This window comes from Mya arenaria, chromosome 8, assembly GCF_026914265.1.
Source record: "Mya arenaria isolate MELC-2E11 chromosome 8, ASM2691426v1".
In the NCBI taxonomy this organism is placed as follows: domain Eukaryota; kingdom Metazoa; phylum Mollusca; class Bivalvia; order Myida; family Myidae; genus Mya; species Mya arenaria.
Window position 1 is genome coordinate 18032488 of NC_069129.1, and position 27048 is coordinate 18059535.

The window sequence follows — 27048 nt, forward strand, 5'->3', positions numbered from 1 at the left end:
TCAAAAATTGATTTGTTCAAGTAAACAAGGAGATTAAATCAGGATGTAATGACTTTATTTTATTTCCATATATAAAGGCATGTTATATCCTGTAGTGCTCACAGTTTGTCAACACTTGTCTTTATTGGAAGTTCTTATAGTTTGAAAGTAAACCTTTTTGGATGCAAATAAAAGTGCTTGATGTGCTGAAATTTGTTTAACTTTGTCATTTAACAACCTTTTTGTGCGTTGTGCCAGATGTTGTTGTGTTTAATGGGACGCAGGCATAATAAACACTCCGGAATAATAATACTGGGACATTTCAAGGAGCTCTGAATGATATTGTGAAACGTGTGTTTATAATAGCCACTTTCAGGTAAAAACTTTATTTTTTAAACATTTTTAAATATAATGTCCCAAAGAACACATTAATTTTGGTGCTCTTGTTTATTTTTTCTTAGCATTCTACAGACATTTCTCGGAGTGATCCAGGATTTGACGTAAGAGTGTCCTGTGTAACTTAGGGGCTTAACCTTTTGAATTGCGCCCCACCTTCAGAACCTAAATTTATTTGGTTGAAAGTGTTGTCAGGGGTGTGTGGGGTACTCCCCCAAGAACATTTTTACAATTTTGAATCCGAATTGGTGCATTTTAGGTCGAGTTATTTATTATTTTTGTTCTCTTTAATACATTGATTAAGTGACTATAATTTTGATTAAGAGACTATAAATTTATTGCTAGATTTTCATCCCCGCCTGTCCCTTCGTTATTTTTCTTCCTCCCCTTGAACTTTATTGACTCAAATATAAATGCTGAAATAGGGTCTGTTTTTGCGTCTTGGTCCGGATAGTGTCCAGGAACAGCGTTTATTCATACCTACGGAATCATGTCATGTCTCACGTTCACATGTATAAATGAAGAATCGTTTTGTAACGAGCATGTTTGTGGTTTGTCTAGAAACACAATTTTTTGTATAAAAAAAATGGCCCTTTTATGCAATAAGAAAGAGCATGACCAGAAATTCAAAGATGAAATAGCCCCTTGCAAAATAAAATGGATGTAAATATAGCAATTAATTTTATATATTCAGGTCTTAGTGCAAAATATAACTTTCATAGTTTTTTTGTAGAAATTGATGGGCAAAATGCATCATGATCTAATATTTCCATAGTAGCTGTCCTAACAATTATCTAACTGAAAGATTGCAAAATTGGATATTAACTCAGTTTATGAATTGTGAAAATACGTTTTATAATTGATTTATCTTTTACATGAGGTATGTCTCTTTTGCAATATAAATTATAATTATGGATAGGCGTTGTTTGTGAATTCAAATTTAAAACTCTTTTTACCCTTGAACTTACATTTCATGCCACATTAAAATGAATAAATGAACTATTGCAAATACATAAAGTTCTATTTTTACAATTTCAAATTTAATGTTCGTATATAATTTCCCCCGTATATGTAATATGGTGTATGATTTTCTAAATCAGTGGTTTTTATGTGGGTGGTTATGCAACAGCGAAATGATAAGAGGATTAAAACAAGTTGAGACATTTATTTTTGAAACATGAATTATGGTGATACTCAGGGCCTCAAAAATATGAGTCTGAGTTTAGGGCAACGGTTTAGAGTAAGAGAATTTTTAAGTTTTATTTTAAGTCCAGTCAAATAGCGAAACAGGTTGAATATATTTAGGATGATATTTTAATGGTTTGTTGTTTATACTTAAGGTGTTAAAAATTGAAATCAACATACGGTAATTTTTATGGCTGTTGCCTGTGGAAGTCTTATCCATTCAAACATCAATCAATTTTAATTATAATTCAATAAAAATAAGGCAAAAAAATCTCGGGGTTTGCCTGATGTTGTGTTTGTGTTGCTAGAAACACAGATTTTTTTTTCTTTGGCCGTACAAAACATTTTATTTTTACATATTAAAATCTTATCGTTAGTGAACAAAAAGTTAGCAAATATTGCAAGAAGTTCAGATCTTTAAAGCGTGAGGAGTTCTCGAAAGTTTACTCAGCACTTAACAAGCATTTCAAGAAAGCTTTGATTGGTTCACCTCTAGGACATTAGACATTTGTTTTTATAAGGAGACTATAAATTAATGGCTGGATTTTTCATCCCCGTTCGCCCCCTCTTTTTTTGCCGCGCCTATTCAATTTTATTGACTTATATTAAAATGTTGAACTAGAGTCTTTATTTGCATATTGGTCCAGTACTGTCCTGGAAAGGTGTTTATTCATACCTACAGTGTTGATGTATAACATTCACTTGTAAAAAAGAGATTTGTTTGGATTCTGTTCGTGGTTATAGTAACACATGTATATGGTCCCTAATGCAAAAAGAAAGAGCATTCAACTTCGAAAACTGTCATCTAAGAAATAAAAAATGAATGGTCACCCCCTCCCCTCGTTTTAAACAAAATCAAGTTGAAAATCTGTCAATTAATTTATATTGGCCTAAGGCAGGAAATAATTTTTCTTATGTCATGTTTATATTATTAAGTTGTAAAACCTAGAAAAGCTTATCAATAAGTAAGCATCATACTAATAGACTTTGCTCATTGGGGATTTCGTTAGCTGGAAATAAAGGTTCTAAGAAAACTTAGCTACCAGGAATATATCAATAGTATTGTTTATAGTGCATGTATTACAATGTAAGTAAGATTGTGTAATATGATGTCAAGGCAGAATTAATGAATCAAGAAAGTCATATAGGCTAAAAACAAAATACAGGTGCCATTGAACTTTTGTCTCTGATTGGCTTAATAGCAACCAATGCACTATAGAATGTTCTATGAGGATACTATTCTGTCGAAATGTTAAGTAACTTAAGAAGTTGTCCCCAGCAATGGTCGGTGTGGGAGTCTTCGACCCTTAATTTAATTTAAGGAAGTCCTTAAATTCACTGTTGCTCAACTTTTTTTGACTAGTTGGATAACCAACGCATATTTATAACACAAAATGGATTGTCCCCACAGATTAAGTCTTAAATAAAACATTCTCTCAGGAGGTCCTGACAATACAGCTGCCAATTCGAGTCTGAAAAAAACAAGAAACAAGTAAAAAAAACAAAGCTATAGAACAAAAAAGGAATTACAAAAATGCATATTACTGTTACAACATGTTTTAAGACATGTCCAAGAGATATGCATACCCTTAGAGTAACAGGTGTCAATTGATAAACAATCCCTCTTTGATTTTTTAAAAGGATTGCAGAAAGATTTAAGCAAGTCATTATTAGGCTATAATGTTATTAGAACAAAGGTTAGTTGGTATCGAATGAAGTCAAATATGAACCCACTAGATTATAACATTAAACTTGTCATAAATTATTCAACAATCATCTTAATCAAAACAGTCTAGAAACATTAATTATTATATAATCAATAATGAAATATGCATGTTGCATTTTATTCATCATAATACATGTACTATATACAACGTCCCAGTACGCATAAATAAGTGGAACTATTTTACATTGAAAATTAAGCTATTTTGAAAAATGTAAGTGTGTACTCCTATGAAGACATAGATAAATATAAGCTAGTATGTAACCTCTCTATGTCGATCTGTATTATTATGTACTTATTATTATTTTTTTATTTTATAATTTTTTGCATAAATTGTGTTAATTGTGCTATTGCTGCTTTTGTTGCAATTCTGTATGTACATGATTTGCCAGATGGGTCAATGACCTTCTTGGAAATAAATGTTACCGGTATGTTCTTTTCTGTATATGCTTTAACATAAACCAAAACCAACAACAGAACTTTTCCTTTCCATTACAGGGGGTCAAAGAATGACGGCAGACCGGTTCCACTCGTTCGCCAAATGTAACAGCCTGGAACCTGTCAGCGAGGATTGCGATGTCACTATAGCAACCATAGGGGACTCTTTGTTTATCAACGGGGAGATTGTACCCCATTTTTCCGACGGAATTGCTGTCGACGCCTACTACCAAATTGATAACATGGGGGATATATCGAAATCTTCGAGTCTACGAGGTAGCAACAAGACTACGAGGAGTGATAAGGCCAATAATAACGCAAAAAGCAATGGATTTTTATTCAAACATTCCTCAAAAAAGGACAAACCAGAGGCATACGGTCTTTCAGCTTTAATGCGTGGTGAATCAGTTGAAGTTAAACGTAAACAACTTCGGTCAGCGAGCAAAATGTCATCACTGTTTGATGAATTCTCACTCTCCAAAATCAGGGTCAGTGTAAATAAATTGTATTCTGAGAACTAATTTTTTAGCTTATCCATTTTGATTGAAAATATTCAAGATGTTGTTATGACATAGGGTGTCGTTTCAAAAAAGTCCCAAGTGCAGTTTAACACATTAAGGAGAGATGTTCAACATTGCCATACTATTGTTGCAAATCTCTCCTATAAAAGAAACCACTCCTTGGATTCTTATGAAACTTAAGCCTATGGTGTTGACATCCTTGAATCATGAGTGATTTTGTACAAAACCTTGAACCCTTAGAACAAGAGTTATTATTGAAGATGAAGGTATAATATAAATAACTATGGTTTAAATAGAAGCTAAGTTATTTGTCCCTTAATTCTGGCTAACAAATATTTTTTTTTTGAGTGATAGCCCTTGAGCAACTGACAAAAACCAACAAATATTGGCATCTGAACTAATTGTGCTTCAGTTAAATTGCCTGTGTTTCTGTACTGTCATAGACTTTAAGCCTTCTTGTCGGTGTTGGCGTTGTTATTGATGTGGTTGTTGTCACTCAAAATCTTGAACTTTGGCCATAACGAAACCTATTCAAACTAAATTAATGGTAAACATAGTGATGGAACCAATATGTATGTACAGCAAGGCATACAACTAATTGTTGTTATTATTGTTGAGTTATATCCCTTGTTTGACTGAAAGAAACGGTTGAGTGTTGACGTTCCCTCTGAGGTTCTCTCGTTTTTACTGAATTAGTAAGTGAATCTGTTATTGAAAAATAATTAATTCATGTAATTTTTCCTTTCAGACAAACTTTAAACAGCTTGACATTGAAGACATGTATCAGGACTACTGTTTGTCCATGCGGCGGTCACTTGTGGTCATTCTACTGGTCATTGTCATGGCAACCTGCCTGGCAACCATCATTCTGCACTTTGCTGAAAACAAGGTAATATATAAAAATCATGATCCTGTATAAGTAAAAGCTATTGTTTATTTTTGTTTTTTCTAAAACTTTTGAAGTTGGCAGGCTGGGCAAAGCCTGTCCCTGCCTTAATTGTTTTAAAGACCAAAATAAATAATAGCAATTCTAGTGTTAGGCACCAAATGTCTCTCTTCTTGCCAGCATGTATGCGTAAACAACTGAACAACCCAGATAATAAACCAATGAACTTTGGCAGTTGTTTGCATCGGAAGCTTTCTAAACGATTTATTATCAGAATTTATCAGACTGGCAATCCCATTGACAGAGACATGAGCAGAAACACTAAATAAAGTGGAAGATTGATAACATTATTTTCAGTTAGCAGAATATATACATAGATTACATGATAAAAATACTTGAGCATGATCGAAAACTTTTCCCTTAGTTTCTAAGCGAAGATTCTGCAAGAATAATATAGACTGGGGGTTACATTAATGACAAATAAAAACACATCAAAATTTAGAAGATTCCATCGTTATTAGTTTTTTGACGCATAAATCCCCCTCACAAATAAGGAACGATTTTTAAGAACTGGCTTAAGTACTGCATTAACTCTTGAAATTGCGCGATTTATTAACTTTGTCTTGATGTGCTGGCTTATAATCTGACAGAAGAAACAATTTAAGGGACACTCTTATCGCAAGGCAGCAAAATATATCTCCATTATCAAATCAGTATTACATCATTTTATATAGTATCTGACTGATTTCATTTAGAATAATGCTGAATTATACTAATATTGTATCAAACCTTACTAGCAGCATTTAGGGAAAAAAAAGAGAAAATTTAGTGTTTTGATTTACGCCTCCCCCGATTTGGAATATCGGTAGGTTTGACATATAATCATTTAGAAGACAGCTGGAGAGAACAACCACAAAATTTCCATTTAGTCATTAATTGGTATATTATTAAGTTTGTTAGTTTAAAAGTTATATATTTTACAATTATTGTGAAGAAAGCTATGATAGCTTATAACTAAGTCACTGTTGATGGCACGATGTTGTGCGAGAGTGTGGTCTTGTGTTGTTGTGGAAACTAGATAACCCCGAGCTTGGTGACCACTAACCAAACTCAAATGCGCCCAGGTTGGGAATCGAACCGGGTCGCCATGGTGAGAAGTGAGTGCGCTAACCACTGCGCAAACCGGACAACTTAGTTAGTTATTTAGAAGCTACACCATGTGCGCTATAGAGGCATTCGCGACTAATTAATTGTTTAGAATACCAAAGTAACATAAATGTTAACTTTCTTAGTGTTCAGTACTCATTGCCTCACGAATGCCTCTATAACTGTTACATAGTGCGATATCATGCCATATTATTACATGAAAGAATTAACAGTATTGATAGAATAGTTAAAAGAATTGTTAGCTGCACAAGCGCCTCTTCTATTTTTTTTATTTGAAACACATAAATTAAACACAGTACAAATTTAATGACTTCAAAGAAAAGATTAATTTCATTGGATATTTGCGGCATGGTGCAAGCATTGAAATATGTGAATTTAAAGGTTTTTTACAAATTTTTCAAAACTGAATGCATTCAGGCCAGTGATATTTTTTTAAAATTTGCTTTTTGACAAATAGTGAGAGATTCGCGATCCCTTGAATCTGAAAACCTGAATTACATTGTACATAAAATTATAAAACTATTTTTACCAGTCCTCAACAAGGTGACAAATTTTATGATGCAATTATAATCTGAATTTCTATCTAGTTAGCATATGGTTACATAAGATTAGAATTGTAAATCTTTTGCTGAACAATCTTAAGTGTACTTAAGAATTAAAAATCTGACCTATATGTCAAAAGCTTCAGCTATAATATCTTAAAAGAAAGGAGTTTCGGTCGCTAGCTTCCTTATTAAATAGATCAGAAATTTAACAGATAATATTTTCGGAAGACCATTTATTCAATTACTGTCTGTTAAGACAATTATTAAGTACTTATGTGTTTCCTGTGCTGTAGCTATGATTAAGTAAAGAAATGGGTGTGTTTACAAGAATGATTTTGTTGACGAGAATGCGCGGTCATGTATTGTATTTTATGGTTGAAAGGGAATATCAATTTTAGAATTATAAACTCTCTGATTATTATGCATTGGGGTTGAACAAGGTGGAGCAGTTAGTGCATTACCATTTAATACATGATTGAACTCTGTGAAAACAGTGCAGGGCACAAAGGGTGGGGTACACCCTACCTCTATTTCGCCTTGCCCAACCTCTTTTTCTTATCATTATCATGATTTATCAGATACCATTAAATTAAAATCATAGCCACAGAATGACTTTCTTTACTAACTTTTTTACCTATCGATGGTTGATCAATGAATTTAAATGTGTTATTAAATTGATTAGATGAAATTAATTCCTGACTAGTAAGTAGTATCCCCTTTTTTCCGTTTTTTTAATAATGCCGAACTTAAACCACTTTATTGACCCAAGCCCCATCCTTTGACTGGTGCCGATATTGCTATATCAAGCTGCATGAAGAACATGTATTTATCATTTTTTTTTTTAGAAAAATTATCGTTTTTGGATTGTCTGTTTTCTGAAGAGAAAAAATTGAGGTATTGTGACAGCTTTGATGTTGTTGCCGACTTCCGATTTATTGTCCAAAAACTTAAACCTTGGCTATAACTAAAAAAACATTTTATTTTCTCAAATAAATGTCAGTATACATATTACCAATGACTAAACACACATGCATAGCAAGGCCCATAACTCTGGCTCTGATAATTGTTGAGTTATGCCCCTTGTTCGACTGAAAAAGAAAAAAAATCAGGGGAGTGTTGGCATTGGTTTTGTTGCACTCTTGCTTGTTCTATGCTGAATACCAGTTTATACAGGCCAAGGGCTAGTCTGTATACATTTTATATGACCTTACTTCTAAAGTGTATTCGCGTACAAAAAAAGACATTAAGTACAAAATCAGAATGTCATTTTAAGTTTCTGCATGATTTTTTTTGTATGTGGTTTGAATTGGTAAAAGAACCTTAGCCTGAGACTCGTTATTTTCAACGAAAAGTAATGGGTTATATAAGATTGGTGAAAAACAGGTGGTAAGGTGTTAATGGGCAGTAAAATGGGTGGTTTGCCCACCTGGGTTTGAGCGTGTGGATGTCATTTTGTGTTAAAGTTTTTTATAATTCTGCATTAATTTTTTTTTTCTATGTCATAAATTGTCTTGAACAATTAAGAATATTGGCCAACTCAGGTCAAAAACTAGGTCACTAGGTCAAAAATTTCTAGGAGAAAAAATCCCTATCATATATATTATATATATATATATTATACATTTTCAATAAAATTTTCAAACTTGTCAACAGCTATATCCACTTGCTATTCTATAAACTGTTTAACAGAAATCCCAATGCAGAACTTCATACTTCATATTTTCTCTCAGAATTTCAACCTTTTTATCCTATCTTCACGAATATTGTGCAGAAATTTGAATCCAAGACTATCTGTTTTACTTATAGTTCTGCTCAAAACTGTACAATATATGGTAACAAAATGTAATTCTTAATTACTGCCCACATAAACCATGTAACGTATATCCTAATGAAATAGACGCCATGAAAATCTGGCTATAAGGGGGCGTACAACATTGCCCCTTGTATTTATAAGCTTATTTGACATAAAATGTCAGTTTTATTACAAATATATGCCATAATTTATATAATGTATTCAAGTATAATGGCAGATACAATGTTAAATGGAATATTATTTTGATCATGCAAATCTGAAATTATTCTATGTGATTATTATAAAGTACAAAATTCTTTTGAAGTTACACTTAATGTCCAGCAGAAAAAAAAAGAATGCAGAGATATATAACACAAGTTTTTATCATAAAATAAATCATGCAGCGGCACCTATATAGTTCTTAAGTTATTTAATATGAACAAAAACGTGATTGTGCCTTTGATTCGTATTGAACACCAATATGCGACAATGTCAAAGCAGTCCAACTCTATACTAATTAACTAATGATATGGAAATGCTGGTGTCAGGGGTTTCGTTAGTGAAACACAACCATGCAATCTGGTAATGAAGTACAGTTCTGGAAATTGTCATGTCAATGGTATGTGTTTGATGAATGAAAAACCTAGCAAACTTTAAGTATGTATTCATCAACAAATTTAATTCATTTGCTGATAATGTATGTACCTTCGTTATATAACAGATAGGTTTTAGATGTATTCAATTGAAAATAGTGATATAAGGACTTTTGTCAGTACGCTCACTGATAAGATGACAGGGAGGCGAATGTCAGTACACATCATGCTGTCAACAGTCATGCGTACATCATTGAACAAGGGCAGGGGCATAGCTAGGTCAATTTTTATTTTATACGCCAGCTAAGGAAGTTTTGCAATAATTTTCGGTATTATTGTGCGAGGCTACATGATACATTTCTTATAAAGTTCACACAGGGAAAAACGTTGTTTTTATAGAATAACAGTCTACTTGTTTTATATATTTCAGGTCACACGATTAGGTAACCCAGAGCCAGCATTCATTATCATGTGTGGGGGATTGTTTATTACGGGGGTGCTGTTTGGACTAGTCATCACTGAGAAACTGTTCCGTCGAGCCCCCTGTTTGCTCTCGTTGGCTGTATGGCTTAACATGACCCTTATAATATCTGCCTATTCGGCAGCCCTTCCAGAGACGTCTGTCAGTGATGATCTTCCGGCAGTATTTTATCTCATCATTGTGCAGTATATGATGCTACCTCTGCCAAAACTGTTGTCTGTCGGGCTAGGTTTCTTGAATATGTTCCTACAAATCCTGGTTGCAGCACTTACCACGGAACTTCACAGAGAAAACCTGGCTTATCAGGTATAACTTTTAACATGCAGTAGAATGTCTTATTAACAAGTGTTTAAATTCAATTAGTAGCTAATTTCAACCGGAATTCCATTTTCATGATATCAAATTAGAATTGTTTATAAAAAGATGATTGCATGCGTCAAGTACCTAATATTTTTGGCTCATTTCACAAAATAAACAAATTTTAGAGACTAATTTTCACAAAATAAACAAATTTTGAATAAACACATGTAGGTCATTATACATTATGTAATAAGAATGCAACTATGCCTAAGTTGCCAGGATATAAACAAATGTAATAACGCTGTATTAAATTTACTCATTATTTTCTGACATTTGCGCTTCATGGTTGTCATTGTACTGAGACTTGTCACCACCTGCCTGTCTTGATAAATAGCGGAGGTCACATTGGAAGTGGTTACAGTGTTATCTTTGCAAAATAATTCTTACCAAATATGAGTGTACAACTATTAAAGTAACTAAATGAGACTGAGGGTTAAGTTCACTGAACTTGTCAGAGGCAGGGGAGGTTTGGACGATAAAACTGAAAAGCCCTTGGCCATAATGAAAAGCTTTTCAAAAAACCTTATGTGAAATACAGTGCACTTTGCATCCTACTGAAATATGCATCTGTGAAGCAACGTCCATATATCCCTGGCTAAGATAAATGTTAGGCTAGTCAGAGGCAGGGGATTTTTGTACAAAAAACTTAAAAGCCTTTTACAAAAAAAATCATGTGAAATACAGTGCACTTTGCATCTTACTGAATATACGCATCTGTGTAGCGATGTGGGCATGTCCCTGCCAGGCTTAATTAATGTTAAGCTAAGTTTGTTTCCATTAACTGATAAAAAATGGCTTTAGTGTTGTTGTTGTTTTCTGACAAATTTATTGCCAAAATTCGGCCCTATTCAAAATTGTAAAACCGAAACTTTTTTTCCCAAATGTGATAATAAAATACCAAATGTTATGTTCTGAAAACAATAAAAAAAACTGAAGAGTATCTTACAACAAAAGCATCTGACCCCAAACCATTTTTATATTGGAGAGTGTAATTCTTTTTATCACATTCTTTAACTTTCCTGTCTTAATGAGAAAATGGGAGTTCCTTATTTGAGTCAAAATCAGCAAGGCCATGCAGGCTATATTCACAATATGGTAAAAGTGAGCAACACAGTGGATGTCAGTGATGGTGTTTGCAGCTTACGATCCTTTAATGATTCACATATCTGTTTTTTGATGGAAAAAAGTCCAAGTATGGTTATGGCCTTCAGGCATCTGATAGTGCAAAATCTTTATTTTGAGGGGTTTGGAAGGTTACGAAAGTTTTTTTTCTTATGTGTTTTAATTTCTTCCAATAAAACGCCTTATTTCCGTGATGAAAATTGAAAAATATAGCCATCGGAACTTTGGGTCATTTTGGTACATTCATATACCGTATATTTTATTATGAGCTTTTCAAGCGTTTAGTTCATCGTTTTATTTGTAACCATCTGAGTCACAGAACTATCTATAAAAGACTCAATTAGAATAACCATTAAATACTTGCTTAAGTACCCCTCAGAGAATGTAAATCAATAGTATTGTTTTATTCTTAAAGGTAAAGATCCATCTTTTTACAAGGAAAGAGTCCCTCATAAGTTTAAGCCCTCAATCATAATTTATTTATCCTGATATATTTTATTAAACTTTTATGTCAACAAATTTTAAACATTAATATCTATAAATAGATTGTATCAGTGCCTCAATTATGAGCGTGGAATGTATACACTGTTTCAATATGTATAGAAATAACTCCATCTAAGGGATAGTTGCCTTTAAGAAGAGTGATCGAATGCCTATCATGCCACTGTATCATTTTGAACCATTAATAGGGCATTGACAAAGTTCCTATAATTTATAGTTATTGATGGGAATTCCATAAGTTAAAAAGCTTCTTCGTGTTACCATTCATCAACGTCTCGTTGACAGAACTGGCCATTGATATGTTTAAACAGGGAAAGGTGTTCCATCATTTTGATGTTATATGAAATATAATGTGCTATTTTCATAATGTCAGTGAGAAGTGAACTGCTATGTGTCTAAATTTTTAGTTTGCGTGTAACTGATTTAGTCTGCTGCTGTATATGAGCAAACATGTTGGTTTTTTACCAGCCAAATGGCACACCTTCTTTTGAGGCCCACATATTCATATATTGTAGAACGGTATGTGTTGCAATTTCAGTTGGCATGTAACGGTTTGCTGCTGGGATGTGCGAACATGCTGGGTTTTTACCACAAATACCTAACAGACATCAGCCATAGGCACACATTTTTGGAGGCCCGCAAGTCCATCAAGTCTATGGTAGAGCTTGAACAGGAGAAAAAAGAACAGGTGAAAGGATGAGTTGGAGTTTGAATTTGCAAGGTCTATTTTCAAAGATTTTTTGTAGGGGCCATTTCCTTGAATGTTTAGTAACTTGTCCCTTAAAAATTATAAAACATACTAAGATATATATATATATATATATATATATATAACCAAAGCCTGTTTGAAAATGACTATTGAAAGCATCGTATATTTTACAATATAGAACCATTAGGACTGCATTCTTATCCAAAACCATATAAGTCACTAATATGATTTTTGGATGAATGTGGATTCATCAAGGTAAATTTATGATGATTAAATAATTATAAATCTTGTCAACAACATATGAAAACACCTCTCTTAATCTGTGTATCTTCATATCTCTTAAGGAGGAGCTGTTGACAAGTTGTATTCCGAAGGACCTGATGGAGTCCATGAAGGAAGACCTAACCCGTAAGATGATGAGTAAGGTTCCAAAAATAACCCCCTTCCATGACCTCTATGTCAAACACCACAGTAATGTCAGGTAAGGAGCATTCGGGACTACAATGTAGGTCACATTGCGCTGATGATTACTCTTTCTTATCTGACATTCATTTTGACTTCAATGGAGGAATACCTTACTTTTAACATTGACGAGCAAAATCCAAAATATATCTTCGTTCCATGACCTCAAAAGATTTCTTGCATTAATTTGACTAATTTATTCTTCCTTCCTGTGATACAGTGTCTATTACCAGATTCAGCGATGACAAGGATTAATTTCTCTATACATTGCAATGCAAACACTTCAGATTGGAAAAAACTGCTATTTCTAGCGTTTCACTTATAATTGACAACCATGCATTTCCTTTAAATTCAGTTTAAACCCAATTGATTTAAACAATAGGTATCTAGCATTTATCATTTGAAAAATTCACTCACTTTGAAATTAAGCACCGTTATTTATTCAAGGAATCCATGTTGCATCAAACTGCACGACAGCCAAGTTCTGGTCCAGCAAAACCTTTTTTATCTTGTGAGATATTATTGATTTAAGGAGTGCAGGTATTGGACTGAATTTAAATAATTCACAGCTGTATCACTCAGACTTACCGTAAACAAAATATCAATCTGAAGTAACATTCTCAATCTTAAATATAGAGAGGGCATCCTGGACCACATCCTGGTACTTAGCATTTAGTTATAACATACCTTTAGTAAAACCGTCCCTGTATTTTTTATGAAAAACGCCTCATTAGTCCTACATAAATACACCCAAAATTAGCTCAATCTGATAGTCTGTATTAAGTTTTCCAGTTTCACTGCCTGTCATCCAAACACCTGTGCGTCTTACATGGCATTTTGGCCAAAAATGCCAATCTTCAAGGTTTTTAACTAAACCTGGACTCAAATGGCATTTTAAGCATCAAATGGTGCAGTTCTGCACATTTTTGTACACATTTTAAGTTTTCACCAAATTTGGAAATTTTGCATGCTTGTAGGAATGAAGACGACTTAAATTTTGTTTTAAATCAGGTGAAAGTTGTGAAAACCAGGAAATGTCATAATTTGATCAACCAGACAAGACATTGAATAGTAAAAATTTGCTTGGAAAAGTAAAATGCAATACATTTTTGCCAAAATGACACTTTTAAACGATGCAGTTTTGGTCCCCTAAGTGTCCGGAATAATTGTGTTAAGATTTGTTGTTACCTTTAGAAATGCACATGTACACACAAACATATTGCATCTTTCTTAGAACAATATTGCCTTATTTAATTGCTTTTGCATTTCTTGGGCCGATTGTTCAGAACTTTGTTAAAGATAACAACGTTGTTAACCACATCGTTTTTAACCACATCGTTTTTAACCACATCGTTGTTAACCACATCGTTGTTAACCACATCGTTGTTAACCACATCGTTGTTAACCACATCGTTGTTAACCACATCGTTGTTAACCACATCGTTGTTAACCACATCGTTGTTAACCACATCGTTGTTAACTTTCAATTATTGACTGTTCCAGGATTTGAAGGATACTCTTGTGATCTGCAGTGTTCCTAACAAGATTTGAGACAACTGTTTCACTTGAACTTGTTTTATTTAAATTTATTAGCACGTCAGCAAATTTAAGTTCACGTTTGAAAGTTAACGATGATGTCGTTCACCACGTTGCTAATTTTATCAAAGTTCTGAACAACCAGACCTTTGATAAAAAGAAATTGCAATATATCATGGTTTTCATGTCACAGTTCATTGAACATTAAACATTATATATATGTTACAACCATTGTGAAGAGAGTTATGTTAACTTATACTATGTCACTCTCGTTGGCCCGATTTTGCCTGAGAGTGGAGTCATGTGTTGTGGGGGAAACCGAAGTACCCAGAGAAAAACCCACTTGTCTGGCACGGTAACTAACGAAACTCACAAACATTAACAGATAAGAAGGGAGTTTTCAAAAAGAGAGGTAGAACCAAAATGCACCATATGAAAACAAATATTATGTTTTATTTTTCAGTATCTTGTATGCAGACATTGTAAACTTTACACCGCTCGCTGCAGAGTGCACGGCCCCGGAACTCGTGAAGATGTTGAATGAACTCTTTGGCAGATTTGACCAACTTGCTGATGTAAGGATAGTGTTTGTAGATTTCTGTTATTTTATATGGGTCACAAGGCCAAATCGATTCATTTTTATATTTTGCCGAAAAATGATGGAGCCAGCAAAATTAATGAAATCTTACATGCCATATTGCCCGGCGGGGGTTATTATTATTATATCATTTTTTTTTTTGAAAACTAGCTCAAGGTTGACAGTGGAACGCATCCTTAATAGTTTGAGTGTGAATTTCCATGAAGAACCATGATGACTAAGTCCAAAAATTATTGTAATATGAATGTGTTTCTGTATTTATTCTTAAATCATAAATGTACATAATATGTAGATATTGCGCTAAATTTTGCTGCATAAAAATACCCTGGTGTAATATCAAAATCCCCTGGAATTCAGACCAAAACCCTCTGGGAAGCCTCTCAGAAATAGTATGTATGTGAAATAATAAATTTTTTCTTTACATTTTGTGAAAATAAGTTGCGGGTGAAGGCAAAACCTTTATTTCCTTATTTACCCTTTGAGTGTAAGATAACGGACATTTCCCGCAAAGTATTCATTTTATGTAAATGTTTCAGTCTTCAGAAGTTGTTTCAGACATAAAATAGCATGTTGTTTGATGGTAAAAAGTAGTGTTTGCTGAATATTTTTTTTCATTTCCTGATGGGTTTTTTGTTGTTGTGTGGGTGGAGTAGTGTGTGGGGTTTGGGGAAGTGGGTGATGTTTGTGGAGCTGTAAAACTATGATTCAAATACCTGCATTTATTTAACATGGTAAATGTTATGATTAATGAAATAATCTAAATCACACAAGCATATATCATCATCGAACAAATGGTCATTAAAATTACAAAACAATAACATGTGCAAGGAAAATTATTAATAATTCAATATTTTACATCACTAATTGCACCCAGTCTCCTAATGACCTATTGTTTGAAATTGAATTATTGAATTAACTTACATACTTCACAAATGAACTAACAGAAGTTCAGAGGATATAGGATACAGCTATTGACAGGATATGTATACACTTTAGATCATGTTTCACTATCTAAATGATAGTTTGGCCTAAAGCTAGAAAACATTTGGTTCGGGTTACCTGACCCTACCTACGAAATAGGTGCCGACCCTACCGTTTTTATAGTGAGTTGTTTAAAAAAAAATGTTTGGGTTTTACATAATTTTTTGTGTAGTTTAAAACTTTTAAAGCTTTATACAGAAGATTACTCTACCACAGTTCTCCAATGATGACAATATCGTTATTATGTGAAAGCCTACTAAAAAAATAATGAAAAAAGCCTTAACATACCCTACCTGTTTTTGAAAAGGATGTAACCCTAACCAAACAATTTTTTTTGCCTTATCATAATTATGAAGCTTTCAAAATAAAGCTGATGAAATAATATTCCACCATGATTGAGAGTATTTTGGTTTTTATTGTCCATACATTAAGACCCATATCGGTACAGTAACAAGGCAGAGCTTCACGGTTTTATTAACTAGTGGGCAGATAAAATACTTATTTACTTATACTGCACGTTAGGTCGTCCTCGACAACATGGTACAAAACTGTTATATCACGCAGCACCCTTGGTATTGAAATTGTATACTCATGTAGAAGCGCTGGTGCATAATTTCAATAACTTGGGCGGCAAGTTTAGTAAGTATTACTTAATTATTTGCGTGATTATTAACATTTAGGTTGTAAATTCATGAAATAAATCACCTTTAAAGCGATAAGAAACATCAAAGCAGAGAGTGACATTAATATACTGATTTTAAACCACTAAAGATAATGATATGTCATTATCAATTAATTTAATTAAAACCTTATACATCATTAAAAAATAAGTTAAAAACTTTATTGTTTTCTTGATTAGGGCCCTTTAATTATATTTTTAAGCGTTTGATATCCTAAGCTTTTTTTGGGTAATAGTCTGTATTATTAAAGTTAAAGGTACACTATATACATTGATGCAAAAGAAATAAGAATTTATTTTTATGCATTATAATGTTTTACTTTAATATTGCTTTAGCTGTACTTTAATTTTTTTTAGTTTTGATCATTGAAGTCAAATGAGCTCAACTCGAGCTCAACTTGTATTGTGGGGCCTTTATCTCTGTGGTAAGAAACTGAGGGTAGATTGAATAATTATATTCAAGCTTTAAATCAAATGTAAAATCCCCGCCAAATGCCCCAGCCCCCCCCCCCCCCCCAGGGACCCTAGGTAAGGCTCATTCATTGCTATATTTGGTCGAAGACAAAACCATCGCATTCAGCCGTCACTGCAGTGCTACCTGGAAAGTGAAAAAAAACAAAACATTTCCCCGCCTATCCCTGGTTTTCCCCTCCGACCTTAGGGGGCCGTGGTTACAATTGACTTAAGTGCATAACCTCTAGAGTGACAGGTGGACACCAATACCACTTGACCACTCTGACCCTCATATTGAAAAATTGTGATCATTGAGGATCACCAGTGATATAATTAAAAAAACAACTTTTTTTCAACTGGCTTATATAATTATATAATTGCTTGAAACACAGTCATCATTCAATTCGTGCAAAAACTAAAGGCACTTATACAGTATGAGGGTTTTAAGGGAAACAAACACAATATCAGAATAAAAGGGCAACAATGTGTGGTTAGTCATCATTGTTATTGGTAGAGCTGTATTTTTTATTATATAAGCAGATGGTGATTCATGTCGGCGTAAAATGCTACTTATCCATATTTGGATATTGCATGATGTTTTGTATGATTGTATGTATGGGATCAAAGCTGTGGCTCAAATGTGAACTCATGAATCATCTCTGTTAATCACTTTGCTTCAAATTGAATTAAAGCTGCACTCTCACAGATTGACCATTATGACAATTTTTATTTTTTGTTGTCTCGGAATGAGCCATATTTTGTGTAATTGTCTGGAAACCAGTGATACAAGACTGCTGATAAAAAAGCTGATCACAGTTTTTCATATTAACGTTTGAAAATTGATGATTTATGGAAAGTTTTACTAACGCTTTAAGAAAAATGAAATTTTTGGCAGTTTTCCAAACATTTCAGATCTGTTCTTTTAGTGAGTTGTTTTATATGACTGAATTGAATGCAAAAATGCCAAAATCAGCTGATTCTGAGACAAAAAAATGAGATGTTAATGTTAAGTGCATGAGCTGTCGTACAGAAAAAGATGCAAAACCACAATGAAATCTAAGTTAAATAGGTCCAAGAATGCTATATTTTGACTCAAAACACAGTCAGGCATTTATCTGGATCTCCAATTGTAATGACACCAAAAGTTGAATATTTGACCAGAAAAGTCTTTCTATGTAGCCAATGATTTTGTGTTGATTTTCAGAAAAACAACTGCATGCGTATCAAGATCCTCGGTGACTGCTACTACTGTGTGTCCGGGCTGCCGACGGGGACCGAGAAACATGCCCTGAACTGCGTAAACATGGGTCTCCGTATGATCGAGGCTATAAGGTATCGTCAGTCACCAATCACATGTTTTCTGACAGGGGTCAAAATTAGTGCAATCAAATTGTTTATTTTCAGGCTACAATGTATGTTTATAACTTGAGTTTAAACAGTCTGAGTAATGTTATGCATTATTTAAGTATCAATGTTCAATGTTTCTTTCTTACATCAGAATGACTGAAATTTAGTAATTTCTCAGTCATTGATCAATGTGAAATTTGTGAAATGTCAGTGTGCAAGACATAAGTTATATCATAGATTTTAAGCAGGAGCATAACCTGGCATACTGTAAATGTCCTATTTAAAGTGTCAGGCACATGTCTGTCTGAGCAGCCTGAGCAGTTGCTCTATAATGGCACAGATGGGATGTTTTTCAGTGAATCATATTACATTTTTTTGTTTTTAGATTTAAGGTAAGCATTGTTTAGAAGAATTGGAAGAGAGACCCTCAAAGAAATCCCAGATGCCACTTTTAGTGCATGCATGTTTAATAGAGCATTTACGATATGCCATTGGCCTTTAAAGCAATGTTAACAAAATCTATTTGCGTTAAACAATTAATCATAAAAAAACGCTGACTTTTTTCATGATGAACTGCCTGACTCTTCTATAAATTGAATCATATATTGTTTCCTTATTTTGGTCAGATATGTAATTGAAAACACACACAACCTTTAGATCTCTGAGTAATATAATAATTGAAATTTACTCTCAGAAGTCAGAATTTCTCCTGAAATAGAAAACAGTTTACTTTTGCACATATTTACATAAATCATACATCGGCAAAGTCACTAATGGATTCAATTACAGCATGGCATTGGTGACGTTTGGAGCGTAATTAATTTGATGATATTTTATGTTGAAAAAACATGTTTAAACATTTCTCCTATTTCCCCTGATACCGGTAGTTTAAACATGGAAATCTGTTTGCGTGACACTGAACTATCAAATATTTATAGCTTATTGAATCAAAAAGTACATGAAGTTAGTTATATTATGCAAAATGTAATTTGTTTTTCCTGGGAGAAAAAAAAAGAGGAAGAAAGCTTACAATTAGCTCTTTTTTAAAAGCATGTTGCAAGGTTATTTTGTCATTCATCATTATGGCAATATGAAACGCTATATTCAGCTATTAATTTAAGGCCAAAATAGTCTGCCAATCACTCTTTTCCTGACATAACTATGAATTCTCAATAGTTACGGAGATATTTTATAGCCCTAACGATGTACTAATGAGACATGGATGCATTACGAAATAGTGATTTATTTCTTACAGATGAATATATCATTTATATTTTCGCATCATACAGATATCTTCCCATTCTTGTGTTGCATCGAAATTTAGCCATTAAAGGCACATTATACAAGTTGATGCAAAAAAAAAGTTCTAATTTTAATGATTTGTCACGTTTAACTCATTTGACTTTAATTTATCAAACCAAAAAAGTCAAATGATTAAGGTACATATAAAAATATGAGCAATATTTTTGTGCTTTTTTAACAGGGGAATTTGTGGCTACGTAGCTATTTATTAAAAAACACACCTAAGTATCTATCATGTGCTTCTAGTACGGATAGAAAAATCTGAACCGAGGGCACGTGCGTAAGATGGTAACGAGGCTTGCCAAGTTACCGGCCACGATGCATGCCCCAGGGTCAGCTTTTCGATCCGGACCGGAAAAACATGATTGATATTATATTTTGCATATCTAAAATTATCAATTTGTGGGAAAATTGATGTAGAAAACGTACTTTTGTGAATTTCACCAAAAAGCGTGTGCACTTTGTACTGACGGCAAGTAGTTTAAACTATTGACGTAAAAAATTTCCTCTAAATATCAAGTTTTTACGATTATTTATTTTCAATTTTAATTAAAAGTCTTGCATACTTATGTATTTAATTGGGTTTTATTGAAATGGCATAATATACTTTTCATAAACCATACAATTAAAGAAATAAGAAGTGGCGCATTGTTGCGCGTGACTCATCTTACATGGGCTATGTAAGATGGGTATTTCCAGCACTCAGGTCACATGACCTGAAACAAACATCCAGTATGCAAGAAAGGGTAATATTTCATATCTGTACACAATTCATGTGCTTTTTTGGTTTTAATCATTAAAGTAAAATGAGTAAACATGAAAATGCATTGAAATAAAAAATAAATAAAAATTGCACCAACTTGTATTGTGTCCCTTTAAAGAGTAGTCTTCTACACTAGTCCTCGTGTGATAACGTCCCTGTGGAATGTTGCATATCATTTGCACAAGATAAAAGCTTCTGCATGATTGAGGAAGATCTTGGCATTATATATTAATATGTCCTCAAAAGGTATCATTATATAACTCATCCTTTTATACAAATGAAACATCTTTTTTCCAAGGGAGCAACTTTGAACTCTTATACATCATGAACTAAAAACCATGTTACAGTATCATTGAATGAGGGTATGATTTTATGGCTTAAGATTTGAATAAATTCAGTAAAGTACACAAATTTCAAAAACAGAGTGCATGAAATACTTTGCTCTGATTGGCCTCGCTATAAATGTTCTAAATTATTTTTCCAACTCATGAGGCAGTCCTAGTAAGTTCTCTCCGACTCATCTGGCATTTTCAGAGGCAGGGTCTTTATATAGGCATTTGTGATCTTCAGTTTGTAATTGTGCCACAAAATTGTCACAATGTAGTACAAATATAATATGAATTCACTTGTTTTTGTATATTTTCCACCACAAATGTAAGAGGGTTTGTTCGATGTTTTACTTCATTGCTGTCTAATTCAATTGTGGCAACTCTATTGTAAACTACTGTAACACAGTTTTATATGATGTATGTCGAGGATAATTGTTTGTTTTAAAGTGTAAGATCATAATAGTAAGATAAGCTATATTTACTTTTGGTGTTCACGAGGTGAAATATATTGCGATCTAACACTGACACAAACAATTTTTATTTTTATTATAATTTTATATGCTAAAAAGTATAATTGACAGTTTATTGTAGCTTTTTTAGAAAGCGTGCAGAATTGTATGCAAACGTAATGTCATTTCGGAAATGAAATTGTTGAATTTGTGTTGCAGCCCTGTGAGCTGGACAGGGAAAAATATCAAAATGTTATTTCACTATTTGAAACAGTGAAAAATCGTTTTTATTTCACTGATAAATTTCTGTAAACCACCTGAAAGCATGTGATAAAACTCCATTGTTATCAATTGTGTCAGCTCTATTGCAATCTATTATAACTTGGTTTTGTACAATGTGTTACTCAATCGTAATCAATTGTACCTATCCAGCTTAGAGCTTTCTTCACAACCAACTTGAAGATAAAATAAATTTATATAAATTTATTGTCTAAAGCTTTCTGTTTACTATATTTCCAGCAATGTTCGGGAAGCTACATGTGTTGAGGTAGATATGCGTATCGGTGTACACTCAGGCACAGTTTTATGCGGAGTTCTTGGACTCAAGAAATGGCAGTTTGATGTCTGGTCTGATGATGTTACCATTGCCAACCACATGGAATCAGGTGGCGTCCCTGGGTATGAATTTTAAATAAAGCTTGTACATGAAGTCTTTCTTTCTATGGATGACAAAATGTTCAAACGTTTACTGCACAGTCACTCTTTGGATGACGTCTTAATGTCATGTAGTTTTTCAAACAAAAAGGTCAAGATATTGTCGGTGTCTTGAGGTGTGGCAATTTTATGCATGGCATAATTATTCAATAGTTTCAACCTGAAAGGCAAAACCTTTCAAGAAAAGTGCATGATACTTAGTACACATGTTTCCAGTGACATTAATGTATAATTGTGCAGGAAGGCCCATAACTCTGGCTTTTTTTAAAATGATGTTTAGGTTTCCCCCTTAATTGAGTGAAGTGAGAGATACTCAGTCATCCACTTTTTATTTTTAATCCAATCACATGGAATTAACTACTGAAGACACAGGCTCATACTCCTGCGAAGCATCAATTAATGAGTTTGTATTTGGTTTCACTTCTTCAGTGCAAACTGTTATTGCCATTGTGTTTTGTTTGACTGAGATCATTTAAAACCCGTAGTACCAAAGGTTCCATTCAGTTTCTTAGTTTGATATAAAAACCCGGTGGTGTTTGTCAATTTCAGGCGTGTCCATGTGTCAGAGGCGACCCTGGGTTACCTGGGCGGAAAGTATCGGGTGGAGCCGGGAAATGGCGGGAAACGAGACAGTCTTCTCCTGGAGCGGAACATCCCGACGTACCTCATAGTGCCTGAACAGAAAACAGTACGTACTGGCCGAGGTCCAATACTCTCAGAACAGTTGGATACAGTTTATTAAGAAAGTAGTCGTGATGAAAATTATCCTTGTGTCTGTTTCCATTGCATCACACATTTATATGTATTTGACTCAACTCAATGCACATTTATACATCAGTTTGTATAATTATATTTTTACAACATGAAAATAGAACATATTAAACATGCTAGTAATATTTTCAAAAGAAGCTATTTTTTAACGATCGCTTTACTGACTATTTTGAGGCATGGTCAATCAGATGCAAGTGATTTATAAACACATTATATTTGTAGAGTGCAGTTTAATAATATTTCAAAAATGAATAACAGCTCAATGCTGGAATTCATAAGAAATTTATAAGTTAAATATATTATTTGAAAAAGACATAAGTTATTTCAAAACAATCATACTTTACATATTTGTATAAATCTTAAATAGTCAAATTAAACATAAGTTTTCAATTCAATTTATTCTTTATTACAGCTGGGAGGCAAACCAATCAGGAACCGGTTTAACAGCAGTACGCGTGCATCTGTCAGGGTGTCACAGTATCTGGAGAGCTGGGGCATTGACAAGCCATTCTCCAACCTGCAAGTCAGCAACATGGCTACAAAACTGCTCAGTGTCACTGTAAGTGGTTAACACCCCCATAGAGTTACATTTATTTGATATATTTTGCATAAAAATCTTGTTTTTGGCTTGTCCCTGAAGTTTTCATTGTAGAATTCTTTCATTGTTGTATTTTAGTGGATGTTTTCCTATATTTCACTAAGTATCGAAGTATATTGATTTTATTATACCTAGGCTATAACTCATGACATATTCGTAAAGGGGCTGTATTCTAATAAAGCATCTACGTGAAAATTTTCAACTCAGTGAAAAAGTTAAATTTAAAGCTAACTAACAATATTTTTACACCAAAAATCTGAGATTAAGCAAGAAACAGGTCCAAATAATAAAGGCATGTGAATAAATATGATGGAAAATAGAGGGCATTTATTCACTAAGAAGCTTTATGAATACGACGGCTGGGGCGGTATTCAATGTTATTCTTATCCTTGTCCTCCAGACATTCCTCGGTGATTTAATTTAGTATATTGGCCAGATATTTTTAGCAGCCTCAGTGATTAAATGTAGTCCATCCTGTACGAAATTTTCCAACCGTAAAACATACGTAAAACTTTAATTTTTACGTACGGAATCATGGAAATTACGCCCAGAATTAAGTAAAATAAAGAACGATTTACGTGTGCTAAACAGACGGAATCTGACCGTAAAAGTGGACGTAATATTTAAATTAACCGGAATTTTGAAACAGGAATTTTTCAAAAATCTGACCGTAAAATGGCACGTAATATTTAAATTACCCGGAATTTCGGAACAGGAATTTTTATAAAATTCTGTGCGTAAATATTTCCGTACGTAAAATTAAGATAGAATTTACGTGTGCTAAACGGACGGAATCTGACCGTAAAAGTGGACGTAATATTTAAATTAACCGGAATTTTGGTACAGGAATTTTTCAAAAATCTGACCGTAAAATGGCACGTAATATTTACTGTAACTGGAATTTACAACATTTCTAGAACTCAATTCATTGCTTCTCACTACATGCCTGCTTTAACTTTTCCAACTCTTGTCTAAATCAAATAATATAATTTTCTTTCATATTATTTATTATATTATATACTTTATTAACATTTCCATGAATTTATTTTTTTCTGATTTTAAAATCAATACACTGATTATAATGATATAATCTGCAATATAAATTTATCATGAAATAAAGAGACACTAAGTCCTAACAAAGACTTATTTGAAAATAAAAGTTATAGTGTTTTTGGAATCGTCTGTGAGTTTTATGTCAATTGTTATTTTCACTTTTTTAACACAGACTCAACTTGCTGGATTGATGATGCCTTTTTTTCCAGTCTAGATCCAAATGTATTCTGTCCAGCAACTGTATGACGTCACACAATCTGCAGTAAAATTTAATATCATGTAAAATTATTTTATCACTAGTATCAAAATGCATCATTTTTAATCCATTTATACATTCTCAAGCACACTTTATCATCCTCACAGCTTAAAGTGACTCGCTCATGATTTTGGACCAAAAATAAGTTTTCCCGGTAATGCATCTGAAAACACTTATTTATCATTATTTTACTCTATCATATCAAAATTGCAGACAAAAATACAGTTAAAGTACAAAAAAGATTTTGGTTAATGTGGAGTTCGAACCAATGCCGTTTAAGTCAAGAAATTATTAGAAAACAGCAGGCTTGTCCACACAGCCACCAGGACTTATACAGATTGGTGGATATGTTGACAAGGACATGCCCAGCAGTCAAACCCTGTTTTATGGATCTGGGCAATGGCTAGAAACGTGCAACAAAACACAAATGCAAACATTCAATCAACATAGCCTCTATTTTAATTACCCGCTACATAAAGATGTTACTCATCACAAATGTGTTTTTGTTGTTTTTTACATGAGTAACAATACTGCTTTAAAACTATATGACTATAAAATCAGCATGATTTCTATATAGATCTACTTATTTCTGAATTAAAATACAATCCTCCACAAACCTTTTTTGAGGGTAAGGTCAGCTTTATATGCTCCAACTGTTACTTTCAGATCTTGTTTTCTCCCTCACCATTGAATATTAAAGCCATCTACAAGCATTTTAACAAAGAATAACATACATATACAGAAAAACATAATTAAAACTCAATTTTACTGTCAGACTTGTCACTTACAGTTTCTTAAGTTGAAAGTTATTTAAGTTATCTATATATTTTAATTTTTATATTTTTTTATGCAATGTATCATGCATGTACATTTATATGGCTTTATGACACACTCAATTTAAACATTTCCCAGGTTTTCCACATACAAATGAAAAGTTCTGACCATGTTTTCTATACAAATACAATCTGAAATACCATTTGTTATGAACTCACAATAAGGGAAATAGCATTATTTTACTTATCTATAGCATAACTTTTTAAAAGACTCATATAATGTAACAAATAGGATCAAATGAATGACATATAATTTAAGATACATTATGAAATAAGGGTTTACCTTCAAACCATGAGAGATCCTGATTATATCCAGCAAAACAATAGAAATCTTCTGAAGGTTAAATCACCATGGCTGCATGTTTACATCAAGAAAACCGCCTGAACATTTGAAATACACTGATCTTATTGGCTACTGAGCCCTGATTCTCTGCATACTCACTGAAATTTTCTGCCTGACCTTAGATAATCTGATAAGCCCAGCCTGTACTGTGAGAAATAGCTTGGTCAATAAACTAACAGAGCACACTGATAAAAGGTATCTAATTTCTAAAGAATACAAAACTGAATTATTTATGTTCATGTTTTGCTTTAGAAAAGTGTATAGTGAAAGGAAGAACAATTAACATTAATAAGGTTATAAACCAATAACACTAGAATGTATGTTTATCTTTTTTGCTTTCTTAAACTTCTGAAATAAAAATTTAATAATAATAATAATAATAATAATAATGAATAATAAAAAATATAATAATAATAATAATAATAATAATAATAATAATAATAATAATAAATAATGATAATAAATAAATAATATTAATATTAATAATAAGAATAAAAATAAAGACAAATTCTGATGAAGCACCATTAAACATAAAAGTCATTAAGAAAAAAATGGAAGTCCCTATTTACGGCCAGAAAAATGAACTTTACGTGTGTCATGTAAAACTTAGTCTGTTTTAGCAGTAAAAAGTATTTCAGAAATTTTCTAAGTTTGAAATTACGGCCAGAATCAGTTTCCAACCGTAATTTTGTAACATTTTGTATATTTTCCGTACGTAAATGAATGAAGTTCCAGTCCAGGTACATAACTTTCCTGCCCACAAATAAATTACTGCCAGATTACGAGCGTAAATATGGTTTTCCTGCCACTTTCCTGCCAAATTCTGGCCGGATTCCTGCTGAAAATTTCGTACGGGATTGGCCAGATATTTTAGTTGAATGATTTAATTAAGTCCATTGGCCAGATATTTTTAGAAGCCTCCGTGATTTAATTCAGTCCATTGGCCGGATATTTTTAGCAGCCTCAGTGATTTAAAGCAGTCCATTGGCTATATATTTTTAGCAGTCCAATCAAAACAGTGGATTCTAATCTTTAAATTAAGTGAAATCTCAAAGGTGGTTATTGATACTGGTTTCATTAAAATAGGTAGTATTTTTTACAATTATTTCATAAATTATGATGGCTGTTAACTTGTTTTAATATTTCATATGGTAGTTTGGTTATTATAGTTTGTACTGTACAT

At 33.0% G+C, this 27048-nt stretch overlaps 1 protein-coding gene across 5 annotated transcripts in view; it reads left to right on the forward strand.

Moving 5' to 3' along the window:
• Positions 1 to 27048, forward strand: part of LOC128243159 (adenylate cyclase type 2-like) — a 65965-nt gene that overhangs the window by 22990 nt on the left and 15927 nt on the right. For 4 of the 5 annotated variants that reach the window (XM_052960735.1, XM_052960734.1, XM_052960736.1 and 1 more), the window contains 10 exons: positions 3782 to 4209; positions 4991 to 5131; positions 9656 to 10012; positions 12228 to 12377; positions 12743 to 12879; positions 14860 to 14971; positions 18312 to 18439; positions 21817 to 21975; positions 22561 to 22699; positions 23195 to 23341. In XM_052960735.1, the coding sequence (XP_052816695.1) occupies positions 3782 to 4209; positions 4991 to 5131; positions 9656 to 10012; positions 12228 to 12377; positions 12743 to 12879; positions 14860 to 14971; positions 18312 to 18439; positions 21817 to 21975; positions 22561 to 22699; positions 23195 to 23341 (1898 nt within the window). Of the gene's footprint in view, positions 1 to 120; positions 356 to 3781; positions 4210 to 4990; positions 5132 to 9655; positions 10013 to 12227; positions 12378 to 12742; positions 12880 to 14859; positions 14972 to 18311; positions 18440 to 21816; positions 21976 to 22560; positions 22700 to 23194; positions 23342 to 27048 lie in introns of those variants that run through there. The other variant, XM_052960738.1, reaches the window with a different exon arrangement.